This window comes from Hesperophylax consimilis, chromosome 1, assembly GCF_061612785.1.
Source record: "Hesperophylax consimilis isolate HC1 chromosome 1, BYU_Hcon_1.0, whole genome shotgun sequence".
Classification (NCBI taxonomy): Eukaryota; Metazoa; Arthropoda; class Insecta; order Trichoptera; family Limnephilidae; genus Hesperophylax; species Hesperophylax consimilis.
The window spans coordinates 31404259-31424184 of NC_142836.1; the positions used below are offsets into that span (position 1 = coordinate 31404259).

A 19926-nucleotide genomic window follows, 5' to 3' on the forward strand; every position below is an offset into this window, starting at 1 on the left:
TCAATAAACCGGCGACCATCTTAAAATCGGAACAGGAACGTTACAAAAAAATTTACAGACAGGTGAAATATAAGCGTACCTTTCTTAAGACGACCTTCATTAAAAGTTGTTTTTTTTTAAATTATTCTTTGGCATTTTTTTAACACAAAATACGAGTATAATTCAATGTCTGGTCATTAGTCACGTCATTATTTCAATGCATTCATTAGGTACCTACTTAGCGCCGCTTTTTGTGGTGGAATGTGCTGGATGTTTTCGGGGATTTTCCAACGTTTTAAATGAAATTTTTAAAACTATTTTGATTTGTGGATCCCGATAATAGATTTCGAAGACATCCAGAAAAACAATGATGTAGGTATTTAATACAATCTCTGTAACGAATGTGAACACGAGTTTATACAGAAGAATCCAATTAGGCATCACCCCATTAAAAGGTTCTTAGTTGAAGAATTTTAGCGCATTTGTTCAGCAAACTTATTGAACCAACTCTAACACTTTTCCATCCTTTAGAGTTCAAAGACTGATGATATTCTGGTTAGGTTCCCAGTAGACAACATTCGTTTGTAGTCAGATTGAAATTTACTGAGAATTTATTTCAACGTAGACGGTTTTATATTAAAAAAAACATAATATCATTTTAGATCAAAAGGGAAAATATGCAGTAGCGAGCATTCGACCATATAATGGTATACTAATCTGATATGATGTTAAAAATAATAAAAGTGACATTTTAAGACTGGACACCTTTCTATGTTCGCTTCTGTAAATGCATCAGAACCATTCTAGGGAATCAAACCTTGACTCGCCCCTAATGAAAGTTCCATAACTCGAGACTATAGTCATTTAATTTTGGAACCATTTATTCTATAACCAATACTTCGGCCATAGGTTACCCCAAGTGGTTCGTTATTTTTGGTTGCTGGGGTGCCTGGGATGCATCTGCCACGAACTGCGTGGCGGCCCGGATTAGGAGATATGGTTGACGGAGACCCTTTCTCCAGCTGGACTCTCGACCTATTGCCTTGCACCGTCACTCATGGACACACTGCCTTTCAGATACCTAACCACTCCTCAAACCCTTTCCTTCAAAACTTCCTTTCCAAAATGACCCTCCAAACAGCATACCCGAAGATAGATAGACCATAGATTCCCGAAGGAAATTATATTCCTCGAGGCAAAAAAAATAAGTCGAAATTAATAAATTCACGTAAATAAATGTGCAGTTTCATTAAGCGGATAAACATAATTTATTAAAGATGGCGAAATGTAAATGACAACATTTTAACTGTAATTAATAGTGTTGATTCACGTTTTGTGCAGTTTCATCGTTTGAATTCTAATAGTAAGTGGGCCATGTTCTTAAGTGTGGGCAGTTTGAATGAAAAGTATAAATACCTTGTTTGCTTTACTCAAATGTTAATTGTAAACCTCGATACAGGCTATAGTCAATAGTCCTAGTGAGGTTGATTTTTATAAAAAATAACATGATCTATGTAAAGTGAGATGCAATAAATAAAACCTACTATTGTATGTCTCTAAATAGAGTGCAACTAAAAATGTCCCATGCAAAAATATAAAAATGTGACTGCATGACCATTTCTTAGTAAAATATTAGTAATTCAGAATACATCTGAACAAGTGTTAACGCAGGTGCCCTTGTCCAAATAAATATAATGGACAACATACAAAAATGTTATTACTTCGAAGAACGCGTGTTCCGACTATCTCACAGTTTGTTATGAAATTTGTCAAATCGTTCGTTATAGGCATTTAGTTAAAAACGAATAATTTGACCAGATTTTAAAAATATCAACAATATTTCATGGCAGTAAGTTTTCTCCGTGCACGATCTTGGGAACTCTGGCTGGATACAAATGTAGTATCCAACACCGCTGCCATCTTGAACCGGAACCGGAACATAACAAACCGATTTGCATCTCAAACAGGAACAGTTAAAACAGGACTTGGCTAGGCTCGGTAAATATAATTGGAATCAGGCCTTTATGCGTTTTAAAAATGGATCGTTTTGGCGGGCTTAAGAAAAATAAACTTAAAAACGAAAACGTACCACGAATAAAATCCTGGATTTTGTATTTAACGTGAATATTGTAAGGTATCTGATTCCGTACCTGCTCTTAGTGGAGTACAGGAGAAACCTGGTGTTGATTTCTTGTGGCGGACTGGGCAGCATCTCCAGGTAACCGAATGGCCCAGAGTCCTCGAAGCATCCCAGTTGGTCGTAGCAGACCCTGTTGCCCTGGGACCTCTTTACCCTGAAACAAGTAGGAAATTTAATCCATTATTTTGTGTAAAAATGTATAATATTAATCCAACCATTTGAGAAACAGTTCATTCAGTGTATATATGGTTGAAAATATTTAAATTACAATAATCATAGTTTTTATTAATTTTATTTCGGCTGACTGTGTTTCCATTTTTTGACAAAAATGCTCACGAATCAGTTGCAATGCTCTAAATACGTAACTTGTAATTATAAAGCTTATTAAAAAATTTCAACCACAACGTAAAATGCAAGTTATGCAAATAATAATTTCACATTTTATTTTTGGAATAATTTAATGAGTTAAATCTGAAATTGTAATATTTAATTATTGAAGACAATATTTACTTATTTATTCATTTTCGGGAAATCGACAGTTTACATTTAATCAGTTTGTACATAAGTATTGTATAGCTAAAATAAAACCAATTATGGATTTCCTCCTTCTGACTTTACCTCTACTGAGACAGCGTAATATGGAATAAGTAAATTAAATTTGTGAAAAGGGAATATGAATTAAAAAATTTATACAAATCAAAACATTATATTATATAAAACGAAAAATTTACAAAACAATACATTTATAGCCTAATATTAGCGATTCCTAAACGAAATGTGACCTATCTTTTCTGATTCAAATTTTCATTTAGGAATCGCTAATATTGTCTCCAATAATTAAATAATTTCATAGTTTCAAGACTCAACACAATTTTTTGCATAGGAAATAGGAGGTTTAAAATAAATGTATTTACAGTAGTTTTTGGCCAAGTGAAAGGTTGTACTCTCACAATCGGCCCTGGGTAAGCTGGTTTGTCCATGGTATGTAGAGCAAACCACGAAAAAGACGTCTTTGGAAATCAATAATAACCCACGAACTTGTATTAGTAAAGCATATGTTTTGGAAGAGGTGCAACTACATATTTGATGTATTTTCAGAAATCCATCCATCGGATTCGCACCCATGTATCGCGGGTTCAATCCTCTATAAGTTAATTTCATCATTACACAATAATAATTTCTTATGGAGGAATCAGGGAGAATTATTAAAGTATTGTCAAGTTACATGTAACATTAGAATGTTCGTCTTTCGTTTAGAAAAAAAATTCAAAAGTTACCAGGTTTCTTCGATTTCTCGTAATTATGGCGAAGAAACTTGAATTTTCCCACACATGCCTACTGTGTTTTCGGACAATTACAGGACGGAATCTTGGAAGTTTTTTCTTAATTATTGGGAAGTAACGTGCATTTTCCAATAATAACTGGAAAAAAGAAGGTGCAGTTCAGATATATAAAAAATGGTTTCATGTTCCACTCAACACAGTGACAATTCAACATACTTTTAAAAAGTGATATAAAGTAATTAGAAACGATGAAATATAAATTACACAAAAAATTTTAAAGAAACAATTTTTTTACAACATTTAAAACAACCTAACCTAACCTAACCTACTTAACGTTAATAAAGTTTTTATTTCATCCCTTCAATGACTTTATATAACTTTTTTAAGATGTGATGAATTATCATTGTGATGATTTATCCGGTCACCATAAAAAAATCGAGGAAATATAATTTTAATGTTCATATGTAAAAGCCCCTTAAAAGGGCGTTAATAATGAAATTAATAAACAATTCAAAAAAATTGTTTTGTGTCTATTTACGTTCGTTAATTTTGGAACAAAGCTTTCCACGTCCACCTCATAAGCATCAACTTTCATGCACTCCCATCTCGTGATATTTTCTAAAAGAGATGCCACTCTGGGTGCCGATATACGATAACAGTTCCTACCTACTGGACTATTATTATAGGCATGGGGCGACTAGCAGCTGGAAGCCATCAGCCAGCAGTCAGGGCAGCTAGAAACCAGGTACCTGACCACCAGAGCTGGTGGCTGGCTGGTGGGTAGTCTTGTCAAGCAGCTTTCTATCTATCAAATAGTTGCATGTATTGTGGATTGTGGTGCGCCTCTAACTGTGTACATATTGTACATTGTACATTCTACATACATGCATGCTCTGTACACGTTACTCGTATCTCATTTCCTCCGTGATCGGACAAACCCACGATCGTCAATAACAGGATTTACGTGAAATACCTAATGTACCTACATTGAGAAAAAATCGACCCAATTCTTGGTTACCGATCCGCCCATTTTTTCAAATAATGCCAATGGAAAAAATCGAACGTACGAATCAATTATTCAACCCTAAGTCATCATTTAAATCAGAAGTTCCCAAACTTTTTTGCCCCGTAGACCACTTGCCAATTTTTTTTTCCGTAGACCCCCTGCCTGCCGAATATTGAATTTTCCTAAAACTATTAACGTCCCATGTGATAATCATTTATTTTTTCGTAGAAAGATTTCCTTCACTTGCCTGCCCTACAACCGGGTGGCGATATAGTTCCTCTATTTTTGCATTGTGTAGACAGGGGCGCCCTTGTGAGGTATTACACCAAATGAAAATGGAGCAGGATAAGCAACGGGAATTTCTTTCTGTAGCTGGCCCTACAGAACTGCCCCTTAAGTTCTTTGTTAGCGCTTATTCTGATCAGTTCTTCTTGTCATATGATATCCGATTCTTCAACATTCCATTTCCACATTCAAAATGTCCTCAAACTTAGTTTTGAAGTCTGTGTGAAGTACATCTAAATGTTGAACGTCATTATTAGCCTGGACGTTTTTCAAAAACAAGTTGGGGAACTAGGAAAATTCGCGGCTTCCAATGTGCAATGTTTTGGTTCAATATATTAATTCTGACGAGAAAAGGAACGTAGACTCTATTTATATACCTCAATAAACAACTTTACGATATATAAACATACAAATATCAAATAAGTAATTTCTCAGTCTATTATTAGTATTACGTAAACTGTGTTATTTGTCTTAGGTGTATTGTGTCATTTACGGAACTCCTAAATATTGAGTTGAGTTAAATGGGGGTCCGCTCGTATGTACCCCTATTTGAATCTCGTGGATCCCCAAATTTTTTTCTCGCTGACATAGACCCCCAGCAAGCCGATATCGACCCCTGGGGGTCCATATAGACCACTTTGGGAACCTCTGATTTACATCTCCACCTCACCTCACCATAAAATTCACGTTAAAATGTCGAAATAAATCATCGGAAGTTTTTACGATTTATTAATTTTAAGTTAAATATCCCCCTAAAACACTGTTTTTATTAAATACCTTAAAATACATACACTTGACGATTGGCGTAGGTATAGCCTAATCAATCTAAGAGTACATACTCGACACACTTGACATATTTAAGACCTATTTCAATGTCACCATTCACAAATAAATAATGTAGCAAGTAACAAACTCTCCGATTCCTCACCTCAGTTTAGCAAATGAATATATCAACGATATTTGTAATGTAACAAATTGGGTATTTAACAAAATTAAATTTAAACATTTTTTTGTGTCAAGATATTATTTATGAAAATTTAAGATAGTAATAATAATTATTTATTAATTTTATTCAATTGTAAACCACTGTAGGGTAATGTAAGAAAATAATTATTGCAACTATTGTTTATCTTACGTAAAAAAAAATTGAATGTCAACAATGTAGATGCCCTATGGGCGTATAAAAAGAGCAATTGTATAAAAGAGCAATTGACCAATTTAACCATTTATTGGATAACCAACATCTCTGGCATAGGTCACCCCAAGTGGTTCGTTACGTTTGGTGATTTAGCAGGGGAGCCCGGGTTCAGCGGGAGAGAGGCTGATTTGGGGAGACCCTTTGACCTCTCTAACTGATCTTTCTTGACCCATCGCCTTGTGCCGCGGCGGGAAGGATAGATCATACGTCCATCACTCCTGAACACACTGATCTCTATCCATCCCCTAATGCCTTTTTCCTTCCAAGAACTTCTTCCTTCAGGGCATCCTGTGTGGGGTGAGGTTAATGTAAAAAAAGGCGCGTCCGCCGCTGTGTTGATCTGCTTTATTGCTTTCAATAACAGACTGTCTTTACTAACCCGCTTTTGCGTATTTCTACGGTATCAATAATATCGCAGCGCAAGTGGTGGGTATTACAGAACGGTAATGTTCCTAGCTGAAGTCAGTGGGCAGTGCTAAGTTGGAAAAGTAGACAACCAATGTGACTTGTAATATTTATTTGTCACCGTAAATAAACGCTTATCTGTTACTTTTGCAAGTCACAGTGACTGTTATTTCTGGATCCAGCTAATAAAAAAAACAATGCTTATAATAATAACTCTCGCAACAAACGATAATGATTATTACGATTCATTTATGTTCCAAGAACGAGTTAGTAGTAAGTACCTAACGGCGGGTTAACAGATGTTCTAAGAACGAGTAAGTAGTAAGTACCTGCGGGTAGTAAGTAGGTAGTATGTACCTGCGGTCTTGTGTGAATTCGTCGATTAACCTACTTGCTGTCGACCGATCAAAGTGCCGTAAATACTGGTAAAGGTAAACCACAGGCTGACGATCCGTATCATCAGTTGCCGAGAAAATATCTATGTTTTAGTCATGGTTAGATACCCGCTAAGCTGACGATCAGTATCATCAGTTGCCGAGAATATATCGATGTTTTAGTCATGGCTAGATACCCGCTAGGCTGACGATCAGTATCATCAGTTGCCGAGAATATATCGATGTTTTAGTCATGGTTAGATACCCGCTAAGCTGACGATCAGTATCATCAGTTGCCGAGAATATATCGATGTTTTAGTCATGGCTAGATACCCGCTAGGCTGACGATCAGTATCATCAGTTGCCGAGAATATATCGATGTTTTAGTCATGGCTAGATACCCGCTAGGCTGACGATCCGTATCATCAGTTGCCGAGAATATATCGATGTTTTAGTAATGGCTAGATACCCGCTAGGCTGACGATCAGTATCATCAGTTGCCGAGAATATATCGATGTTTTAGTCATGGCTAGATACCCGCTAAGCTGACGATCAGTATCATCAGTTGCCGAGAATATATCGATGTTTTAGTCATGGCTAGATACCCGCTAGGCTGACGATCAGTATCATCAGTTGCCGAGAATATATCGATGTGTTAGTCATGACTAGATACCCGCTGGGCTTACGATCAGTATCAACAGTTGTCGAGAATATATCGATGTGTTAGTCATGGCTAGATACCCGCTAGGCTGACGATCAGTATCATCAGTTGCCGAGAATATATCGATGTTTTAGTCATGGCTAGATACCCGCTAAGCTGTCGATCAGTATCATCAGTTGCCGAGAATATATCGATGTTTTAGTCATAGCTGGATACCCGCTAGGCTGACGATCAGTATCATCAGTTGCCGAGGATATATCGATGTTTTAGTCATGGCTAGATACCCGCTAGGCTGACGATCAGTATCATCAGTTGCCGAGAATATATCGATGTGTTAGTCATGACTAGATACCCGCTGGGCTTACGATCAGTATCAACAGTTGTCGAGAATATATCGATGTGTTAGTCATGGCTAGATACCCGCTAGGCTGACGATCAGTATCATCAGTTGCCGAGAATATATCGATGTTTTAGTCATGGCTAGATACCCGCTAAGCTGTCGATCAGTATCATCAGTTGCCGAGAATATATCGATGTTTTAGTCATAGCTGGATACCCGCTAGGCTGACGATCAGTATCATCAGTTGCCGAGGATATATCGATGTTTTAGTCATGGCTAGATACCCGCTAAGCTGACGATCAGTATCATCAGTTGCCGAGAATATATCGATGTTTTAGTCATAGCTGGATACCCGCTAGGCTGACGATCAGTATCATCAGTTTCCGAGAATATATCGATGTTTTAGTCATGGCTAGATACCCGCTAAGCTGACGATCAGTATCATCAGTTGCCGAGAATATATCGATGTTTTAGTCATGGCTAGATACCCGCTAAGCTGACGATCAGTATCATCAGTTGCCGAGAATATATCGATGTTTTAGTTATGGCTAGATACCCGCTAAGCTGACGATCAGTATCATCAGTTGCCGAGAATATATCGATGTTTTAGTCATGGCTAGATACCCGCTAAGCTGACGATCAGTATCATCAGTTGCTGAGAATATATCGATGTTTTAGTCATGGCTAGATACCCGCTAAGCTGACGATCAGTATCATCAGTTGCTGAGAATATATCGATGTTTTAGTCATGGCTCGATACCCGCTAAGCTGACGATCAGTATCATCAGTTGCCGAGAATATATCGATGTTTTAGTCATGGCTAGATAGATACCCTCTATGTTTGAATTCAATGATTATTATTTGATTACATATTTTACAATCATAATTGTTTACCCATTTCGAACACAGATTATATCAAGTTTTTCCTACTTTTGTTGGTAATTTTGTTTTGTAGGTAGACTAATAGCACAAGATACAATCTTATAGTATTCCCGCTATACCTCTATCCATTTAAACCGCGCAAATAAGGTCACATATTGTATGGTTTGCAGTTGCAAATAGCAGATGTATTGTACATTAACCTTTCTGGCAATGAGTATTAATTTAGTAAATCTGACCACATACTATAAGTATATAGGTATATATTTTTTTAATTTGTTGTTATGCAAACCGGTTCTTCAAATTTGGTACCACAAAATGTTCTCGCACAGGGTTTTCAAGAATTACCCCAAACATTTAGATTTTTCTCTATGGCCAAGAGGGCCGTATGAAATTGACATGCGGGTCGAAAGAATGGGCCGCGGGTTGTGCATCACTGGTTTGAAACAAATAAAATTTTACAGCCGAAAACCAAAACAATCCCGAAGCTAGTTATTTATGACAAATGCGATTTTACAAGCCATAGACACAGTACGCACAACATAGTGATAATAAGATAGACAATTTAGTGATATTTTTCTTGGAAGCCTTGAACCAGGTGATGATACTTATAATGTTTTGAAGAGGAAATTGAGAAGAATGAAAATGAAATTTTTAAAACAATCTATAATCAATAAAAGTGTATATTCCTAATTTATTTTTTGATAAGTAATACCTATTTTTATTTTGGAATTGTACATTTTTTGCTAATATATTGATAGTAGAGGTAGGTAGGTAGGTACCGACTTTTAAAAAACGTATTTTGAAAATAACGATTAATGGCTATAAGGAGCTTATTTAGTAGGACCCCTCGTGCTCGTTATAACCAATTTTGACTTCATTATAAGAAAAAAATTCTCAGACTGAAAAATCTAAAAATAATTTATTTTTTTTATAAAAATATGTTTTGTTTTATCTTTCAAAGTACCTACCTATTTTCACGTAAAAATAATTATAAAAATTCTCAATTAAAAATATAATACCTAGGTACTTATAATTGATATGTACAATGTACATACGAAAATGAATAAGTAATAAATAGGCAAAAATTTTGATATCGAATCACATTTATTTTCTTATTTATTTATTTTAACTGTGGGTGTATTCAGATACTTTGAAATAAGATAATAATGACTTTTTACTTCATATTCCTACCTAGTTATCTCACTTTTATATAAATATAGAGATGTAGAATGTAGATGTTATACACTGCGAATATTTTATCTTTTTCTATTAGATATAAATCATATTGAATTTTATCATTTTCTATTACATATAAATCATATTCAATTCTTGAAATATATGCATTAGCCATTTCGTAGATACGTTCATCTATATTCTATATATATATATAAATAAAAATGTAAATGTTCGTTTGTTCAAAATCTTAAATCTCCGAAAGTTATTCACAGATTGCTTTGAAATTTTAACACAAAGTTGTAATTGAATATGCGTGTGTTTTTATATTATATAGATGTCATCTGGGATAGGTAAAACATGCTTTCATTGAAACACAGCGTCCTCTGTTGGACATAAAACAACACGCGCTATTGTTTCTCTATATTCACAGTCAGACTGAGCTACAGCAACGCGTGGCGTGGTACAGCCAGTAGATAATAAGAATAAAAAACACCGTTTGGGTAAATATTTATCTTTGTGAAAACACTCCTCATTTGCAGGACCGTCTTGACATTAAAAGATTTTGATGGGGGCACACATATGCTCATTTTCAGTAGTGTGTTTTTTACTTCTATTTTTTCTAGTTCTTGTAAGAAAGAAAAGTCCTTACCGTGTTTAAGGGGCTGGACGGAAAATTTTACTAGCAAGTCTTGGGAGCTGGGGAAAACCTCAAGCCCTTTTGTATGGAGAGAATATAAAGCGGTATGCTATATATTTTACAGGAAGCTACGAAAAATAGAAAACGATGAACGTGGGAAATTATGACGTATTGATCTTAATTAAAAATATTTTTGATATGGTATCGTAAGTGATGGGGGTTACCATAGGTGCGTTATTCACGGTGTCCGGACACTCGCAGTACAAGCGGAAAACTTTTTGAAAAAAAAAAACAAAAATTTGTGGCACAACTCATTTTATTTGAGCTTTCTTTTTCGAGTAAATTGTGTCCGAAGTTGAAATATTTTGGGCTAATTTGAAAAAAAATAGTCGTTAGGGGGTTAATATCAGCTCTTGGTTGACGGGAAACTGGGAACCAGTTTGAAAAAATATCGCGAAATGGTCAGATCGAAAAAAATAGTTTTTCGGGGTTCTCTATGGGATTTAGATTTACCAGTTTTCCGCTTGTACTACGAGTTTCCGGACACCGTGTATACGGCATATGTAATGGATTTTACTTACGATTGTGTTAAGTTTCTCGTGAGAAAAGCGTAAATTATTCTTAGCTCTTCGTTATCTGTGAACAGTGAGAAATGGGACGGCATTACGCTCGCCGTGTAATTCAAATCATTTGGGCCAACAAGCGTGTGATTGTTCTAATGATACGTTCTGTACATCGCTGAATAGTAGTCCATAAGAATGCATCAACAGTACCAGCTGAGACAATGGACCGTAATTATCGCATCTTTGTTTTAAAACGACTCGACTTAACTCTTTTGGAAACGTTATGAACGTCTAAATTCTGAATGCCTGTAACAACGAAGTTATATGTATTATCTATAAATTTATGAATCAGAGAATCAATGAATTAATGAATCACGTATTTCATCAAAACAAATTTCATAAATCATAATATTACTGATGCAAATTTTTGTGCAATTTGTCATTGCTTTATTCAGGTGTAGCTAATTTGTAATTTGGTAGGTACCTACCTACCATTTTCATCATTCATTTCTACTGTTTTTCAGTTCGTAATAAATGCTTTGCATTTCGTTATTATTGGATAATAGTCACTGAACAAATATCGTAAAAATACAAATTACATTGTATTTTTAATATATTTTCAATTACTTGAATAAATACATAAAAAATGAAGAAATAAAAAAAAAAATAATTAAATAATATATATTTATAATAAACATTTACGAGTGGTACCTACCAACTCTGCTGAAAGCTCTGGTGAAAGAACACTATTCAGAATCAAAACGTTGCTTAAAATTACTTGGTAGTTGGAACCCTTGTGTGGTATTATTAAGGCGAGAATAACGGAGGACAACTGACATTTTAATTAATTCCGATGAAATCGTAACGATAATATGTTTTTTTAGACCGATATATAAGGATGTTAGTCATTTATACTTAAGGTAAAAAACAGTAAAATATTTTATCCAAAACGGTTTGAAAATTTTATAAAACGTTTTTCTACCATAAAATTGGCGGTTAGCGTCAATTTTATTTTTCTAGACCATGAATTAGTAATTTTCGAAGGTATTAATCTAGAAACATATAAGATTTTATTAATACGTTCAACGAAAATAATTAAATAAACCCCACGGAAAAATCATTTTTCTAGGTCTGCTAGAGCTAATTCGACCGTAGGTCCGTCCATTACGCCGGGCCGCGGGCCGAATATTTTTTACACCACTTCTTCACTTATGTCCCACTTTATTTAAGAAATTTGCTAGGGTAAATTCAACCATAGGTCTGTCCAATACACAGGACCACGGGTCGCATATTTTTGTACATGGCTTTTTCACTTACGTCGTTAAGATTCCGATGTTATTTTGGGGTATTGTCCCGTCTTAATATTTTCCATTACATGTGACATTTATGAGAAAGATAGCGAGGTTACAACGGATCTATCGACGGTATGCGTTTATGACTCAGAATCAAGAGTGGCGCCTCAACTTTCACTCCTTTTAAATGACGTGTAATTATCAATTAGTTTTACATATTTATATAAATCTAGTAGGTCAAGAGTTGATGTGCTGGCGTTGTTTTTTGGGTGGTTAAAGGAATTTACATACCTATTACGGTAGGGTTGCTTTATTTAATCATAATAATAATAATATTTGGATGATTTGTATAGAGCCGTTTTTGTGCTAAATCACCTCAAGGGTGATGTACAAATATATAATACATTTCTACAAAGATCTATGTTATTAATAACTATAAATGAAGATAATAACCTTTACATACCTTTTATGGTAGTGATACTTTATTTACATTCATATTACGGTAGGGTTACTTTATTTACATACCTATTACGGTGAGGTTACTTTGTTTACATTCCTATTAGGGTAGGAATACTTTATTTGCTTATCTATTACGGTAAGGTTACTTTATTTTTGAGGATTGGTAAAATATCGGGGTGATCGTATAAAAATCAAAATCCAAGTGGTTTGCTACGTTTGTTGATTTAGCAGGGGTGCCCGGGTTCAGTGGAGCTTGACCTCTCCAACTGTTCTCTCGAACGATCGCCTTGCGCCGTAGTTGTAGGGATATATATTCACAGAACTTCCTCTCCTTCTTTACCTTACCAACGGCCCTCCACACAGCATCCCAAAAGATGGCATAGGCCCTGAGGGAAATTATTTACCCCAGGGCCTCCTGTGTGGGGTTAATGTACAAAAATAAGAACAGAAAAAATTAGAATGAACATTATTTGCTAGGCGACCAAATACAGAATAATAACAAAATAAAAACAGAACATCTTATAATATTTTAGAGAGAACGGGTGTCGGGAAATCTAAGCGGAGTTTGCGATTTGTCAGGATGTCAGGTTAGGTAGTTTGGTGTTTCAGATTGGAGGGTTACCTCGTCCGGTTGTGTTTCTCATTCCACTCCTTCATGGAGGTGATGACGGCTCGCAGGATCTCCGCATCCTTGACCTCGTCCGCCGCCTCGTCCAGCATCTGGCGGTTGTGCAGGACACCCCCTGCTCCTGCCCCCGCTCCTGCACCGGACCATGCTGACGATATCTCTGCGAACAAACAAACACTCTTTTACTTTATGAATTCCTGGAGCGCGTAGATAATACACAATTACAAAGGGTTTCATTCTCAAAAATTAGATTGCTTAGAACGGGTTGTTTCACGGAAATTTAAATGTAACATTGTCAATAAATGCCGATTCTAAATCCGTTTCAGCTTTTGAACAAATTGTGATCGGCAGAAGAGGTTAACTTCTAAGTTTATTACAATTTGACGGAAAGCTGTAACGCACCTAGAATCGACGTGTAACCGGACCTTTCAACTGTTAAAAACAAAAATAATAAAATGGCACTGAATGGCGATTTGATGACTTTAGCATAAGTGTATTTCTGCGAAACAACTGGGCCTTAAAATATGCAATTTTTCATTTGCCGCCAAAACGTTAAGTTTGTGCTCAGGGCATTTGTGACGTCACACCGGCTGGCCGAATGAAAGAGGCAGTCCCGGTCCCATAAATCAACTTCTATAGATACGATAAATCGACCCTCTTTCCATAGGATTGGTTTGGTCAAGATTTTAACCTTAGATAATAAATAAACCACTCACATTGTAACTATACACCAATGAAAAACTCTGAAAGTTAATTCCATAGATAGTTAATTTGTAACTTCAAAACCAAGTATTATTAGCAATTTTTATCGAAATGTTCATCAGTAGTACTAGTAGGTACCGTTTCTTTTTCTTCGAATTTCAAAAAAATCGATAAGAAATAATAGGAACTAAGTTCGGTTGTACGTAATTAAGTGTGGTTCAATGAAATCAAATTTGCTTAGGACGGGTTGTTTCGGAGAATTTGAATAATTCATCAAATTTCAACGTTCATTTTCGGGTTCTGTGAAAGACTTATTCAAATTCTGTTATTATATCATTGTAGGCCAGTTGCTTGACAAGACTGAAATAAAAACAGAACTTGAAAAAATCTTTCACAGAACTTGAAAATGAACGTTGAAATTTGATGAATTGTTCAAATTCTCCGAAACAACCCGTCCTTAGAATTTAAGTGTAATATTCAAAATTGGAACTGATTGTGTGAAGAATTCAGACAAGCGATAAAGTAGGTACCCATAATATTATATTTTAACATACAATAATTTTAATTGTGTCATTTTCAAAATTGAAACTAATTTGCCGCTGAAAATAATTTGCACTTCAAATATTATTTTCTATTTAAATAAATTACATTTCATTGTTCACAAACGTGACAAAATCATGATGATTTCTTAAGCACAAAAAAAATCACTCTCGTATCATTTCAATAGCGAGCCATTGACCCGCATATTTTTCTATGGCCCCCAGATTCTCGCTACTAAATCTATTTTTCAATAGACATGCAAGATTTATTTAGAAATAACCGGTTGGTCAATTTCAAGGGCTTATTCGCGTGGAATTTGTGGAAATTTGTGATAATCGATAAACAACTGAACGGACATTCTAGAGTGCATACTTTCACTACATCCGAATATGAACAAAGCAAACAAAACGTGATATCACGCGATGTGGTCATAGTAACCGTGGTGATGGGCTGCAGTTGGTTCTGGCACGAACTATTGGGATATTATTCATTTCATATCAATGAACTCTGTGGGTTCTAGCGAAACCTCCTAGATCACAAGGCCGAGACACTCATTCAAAGCAGCCTCCTAACTTGTATGGGATTTTACAAAAAAAATGTTTTTTTTTTTTCAATTTCTTCTTATTTATTAAAACGTTTTAAAATGTTTTAGTTAATTTAAAAAAATTTTTTTTTTTTTGGAGGTTCCCATACAAGTTAGGAGGCTCATTTGATTCAGTATCCCGGCCTTGTGATCTGGAAGTTCTTGGTTCTAGTGGTTAGTGGTTAACTTCTCATGACTTTATATTCAAATATATGTGGAAGTTAATCACAGAATATTTAAAATGTACACCTCTGGCCTCTATGAACCCGGGATTCCAACCGCAATTTAAGAAAAGTTTATGAAACTTTGCGTTTTTTTAATTTTTTTTATACGAAAATACAGAAAAGTGAGGTAATATAAATGTTTATAATACATCTATCTAATAAGATTTGTATTTATTTTTTGCAATCAATAATTTTAGTTAAGTATTTAAACAAAAAAATCGTGAGGTGAGCTATTTTGAATTTTTTATATGTAATTTAAAAATTTTAATATTTTAAAACTTATATGTTTATTTCTAATAATACTTTTTGAATGCGTATTTGGTCACCTTTCAAAAACAGTTTTTATTTTTCAGATATATTCCATTATTTTGATTTTATTGAGAAGCGGAAATACATGCAAATTCTCCGACTTTTGACAGCATCTTTAGGAAATATAATAATGTGCCAGAGGCCTGAAGGGTTAATTTAAGAGACAGGTCACTGATCCGGATGCCTCAAGTTCGATTCTCGTGGAAGTAAAAAATACGTTCTCTAGTTTTAAGGTAATTAATGCAAAAACTAAGTTTCGTCATTCTTGGCGTTTGTATAAATCTCTAAACGTAATTTTCTGATGAGCTACTGGAAGTTGTTAAGTCTTGAATATAAGTTTATCGAAATCAAAACTAGTTCTATTTGCCACTCGAATAAGGTGTTAAAACTTTGTAATAATACCTACCACTGAAAAGGGTTTGGAAATTATAAATAAAATAATTTGATGGATATGTAAATATTTAGACCAAAATTTTATTTAATTTTTGACTACAAATAATGTCAGGAATCACTGGTTAAAGTAATTCACGTACGTCGGCGAAGCTTAATGCTAAATAACTATTTTGATAAACCTTTATAACGAATTGGTGTACATTATGAATACCAAAAATTATGCTTTAGATAAATTAAAGATTTTCCTATCGTTTCGCTTGAGTATAATACAAATAAAAAAATAAATTACTCAATAAAAAATATAAATGTAAACTACTAAAATTTTTTTTCAATAGAAATTTATGAACGCGTAAAGGAAACAACTTTTTAGAAATACAGTATTTTAGCTAAGATTATCTGTGACAGTTTCACTTGATTAACATTTTTGCTTTCTTATAAAATTATTTACAAAATAAATAAAAACCAGTTTTGTGCTTGAAATCAAACGTTTCTAGACTCCGTTTGTCAAGCTATTTTAATGCCTATTACCTACAATATAAGGTATACCAAGAATATACACATTTTTTCTTATAGCTTCCTCTAACACCCTGCATAGGTGCTCTTTTAACAAATTGTTTTATTTTTTTATTACTAAATTTCCGAGTAAATTGTCGGAAATTCTTAATGGTTATAAACCTGTAAAGATTCCTTACTGAAGTGTTATATTATACTGTGTAACTTAAATAAGTAACTTTATATTAAAATGACCAAAGATAAATAATGGTACAAATTTTTTTATTAAAGCTCTTTTTTGTACTAAATGGAATGTAACATTTCTCAATTTTAATAAAAATTCAACGTAAAAATACCGCCCAAAATATCTTTTCTCGGATAGGAGTATCTGAAAGAAAACGCCACGGTTTAGATACCCCTGTCAGGTATACCTGTGTACTACCGTGTACTAGAGTTAAGTTGATAATTACTAACATTTTCAACTCCGCAACACACGAGTAAATCACTGAAGCGCGACATTACTGTCGCTATATATATGCACATTTTAACCAATTTCAGAGGATTATACATAATGACAAAACGCTTCTAATTTTTCCAACCTCTGGACCTACAATAGTAAAATTACGTTCCAAAATCATTGTTAGCGTAATTAGTTCATATTTGCAATTAACGATTCAAAAATGTACTTACTCGATTTGTAAAGAGAACTTTTCCTAACGTTTGGACGGGTACGAAAAATAATTTGACATTTTTATTTTTTTTATGAACCTAAGAAACTCTATGACGTTAGAAGTAAGTTATTTAGGAAATTCGTGCGAAAAATGCAAAAAGTTTTACGTGAAATATAACCTTCAACGGGCAATTAGATACTGCTTGTACTTACTGCGGATGTACGTGCCTGGCTGTGTAGGTCTATGGTAATTCAAATTCCATCGTAATGGGAAATCTTAGAATAAGGCACATTTACTAGATGCTTAACCTACATCAAGGGATTACCAGATCTTGTAGGTACGTTAAACAAAGCAAGAAAGTCCCGCAAAGGTACAGGTCAACAACCTTTTCTCTAATTCTCTGTAGACACGAATCAAGACAAAGCAGATAGATTGGCAATCTTGAAAGGTGGCAACTGATCAACAAATGTTTATGAGTACCTAATCTCCTGTACATCTTACATGTATTTTCTGTAAAAATGGCTCATTCTGAGGAAAATTTTCAGCTTGTTACTTGTAAATAGTGAAACACTATTTTACGTAAAATGTGGAATGTAAAATAATAATGCAATGAACACGATAAATTTTCATTTTTAAATGCATCTTTTTGAATTTAGATTTTGTTTTTGTGAATGAATGAAGTGGAAATTAACTCACTTGCCGACATCCCTCTCGGTAGATAAATAGTTGTCGATAACATTGTATCATATCAATTATTTTGGTGGCAATCATGCACACACACGCGTACATACAATTAAGGTTAATATACGAAATAAATGTCGGTCCTATCCAATCGGGGTTTCGCACAGTTTTTAGAGCGGTTGACTCCAATCCCTGGGAAGAAGGTTAAATCCTAAGACAAACCATTTTTTAATATTTTAAAATAATTTTTTAAAGTTCACAGCAGTTAAGTGCCAGCCCCTGGGGAGGAAGATTCAATCCTCTGTCAAAACAATATATTGTTTATTATTAAATTTTTTGTTGAATTCTCAACTATGCACAATTAGGACGGGTTGTTTCACAGAATTCATCAAATTTAAAAGTTTATTTTCAAGTTCTGTGAAGTTTTTAATCAAGTTTTCTAATCATTTCAGTTTTGTGAAACAACTGACCATTAATGATATAATACCAGAACTTGGAAAGAACCTTTACAGAACTTGAAAATCGACTTTGAAATTCGATGAATTGTTCGAATTCTGTGAAAAAACCCGTTCTTAATATTTTTATTAACACAGTTGTAAAAATCTAATCTTAAATGTTAATCTTAAAAAAAACAACTTTGACTTAAATTAAAAGTAACATTTCTCAAATATTAGCTCTCTGCCTTAAACTTTAGTTATTTAGAAAAGCAAGAAGATTCGCCTTTCGACACACACTCGTCAAATTATTCAATGTCAAGTAGTGTCTAATTTTGTCTTCCCTGTCGTCTCTCAACCTGCACCACCTGCATCAACAAGACGCGCCTTCATCAAATAGAATCAAGTATGTTTACTTTGATAATTTCAATATTCATCAAGATTGGTCAATAGTAGGAATAACAACTCATGAAGTAGCTCAGCTAATAATATATTCATGTATCAATGAACTTTACTGACTGCTGTATATAAATTTGTGTAAAGCTCGTAAAAAGCAACAATTTTAAAAGACATTTCCATTAGAACTGGCTTAGTTTATTCAATTACCTTTTTTTAAATTCACACTGCGATTCGGATTTTACAGACTGTGTTCTAGTTGTGAATATGCTAGATCTCTAACCTCTCTCTAGAATCTCGTCCCCGATTCCATCTGATTTTTTTAGTCCGAAAATGTAAAAAAAAATGTTGGACTCCGGTAACATTTATTTAGGTCATTTTTAAACTTTAAAATAATCAACATTTAAAAAATCAGTAGGTATTGAACTGAAAGGATGGGTTGTTTCATAAAATTTGATCAATTCATCAAATATCAACGTTCATTTTAGGGTTCCGTGAAAGTCCTATTCAAGTTCTGTTATTATATCACTATAGGCCAGTTACTTAACTGAAATGATAACAGAACTTGAAAATTAACTTTGAAATTAGATGGTTCAAATTCTCTGAAACAATATATACTTGGGGCATCCAAAAACAATTAACAATGTTAACAGAACTCATTTTTTTAATCCTCTACTAAATAAGTCAGGTACGAACCTTATCATCCTATATTATGTAGTAAAAATAACAAATAAAGTAAGTACATTACTTGTGCAGGTATATTAAAGATCTAAAAATACTTAAGACAACAATATCAAATGGAGATGCAAGAGGTGACATTACTGTGTTAAGTCACATTGTTACAACAAGAAAAGCTTGATAGGAAATAGACCAAAGTACAAAAATCAACCCGTAAAAAAAGCTTTTTTACTACTATAATACTATTCTATTTTTTATTTATCGGTTTTCAAACGTCTTTTAAAACATAAAAAAAGTTATTTTTACTCGTGAGATATTTCCAATTTGTATTGATATTTCAGGCTACTAATTATTTCTTATAATTATTTGTTATCCTTACGCTATACATAAAACCTTGTCTTATAAACATTGGTTTATCATTAAAAATAAAAATAAAAATAATATTTGACAAGTCAAAATATTTCACCAAAAAATAAAGATATAATATGTCTCGACGCCATCTAGTGAGAAATTTA

The 19926-nt window shown here is 34.0% G+C and overlaps 1 protein-coding gene across 1 annotated transcript in view; it reads right to left on the reverse strand.

The window, feature by feature from the left end:
• LOC149426638 (uncharacterized) overlaps positions 1 to 19926 on the reverse strand; it is a 77099-nt gene that overhangs the window by 13186 nt on the left and 43987 nt on the right. Inside the window, exons 3-4 of the mRNA XM_089637780.1 lie at positions 13303 to 13468; positions 2130 to 2273 (exon numbers count right to left, since the gene is read on the reverse strand). Of these exons, the coding sequence (XP_089493906.1) occupies positions 2130 to 2273; positions 13303 to 13468 (310 nt within the window). The remainder of the gene's footprint in view (positions 1 to 2129; positions 2274 to 13302; positions 13469 to 19926) is intronic.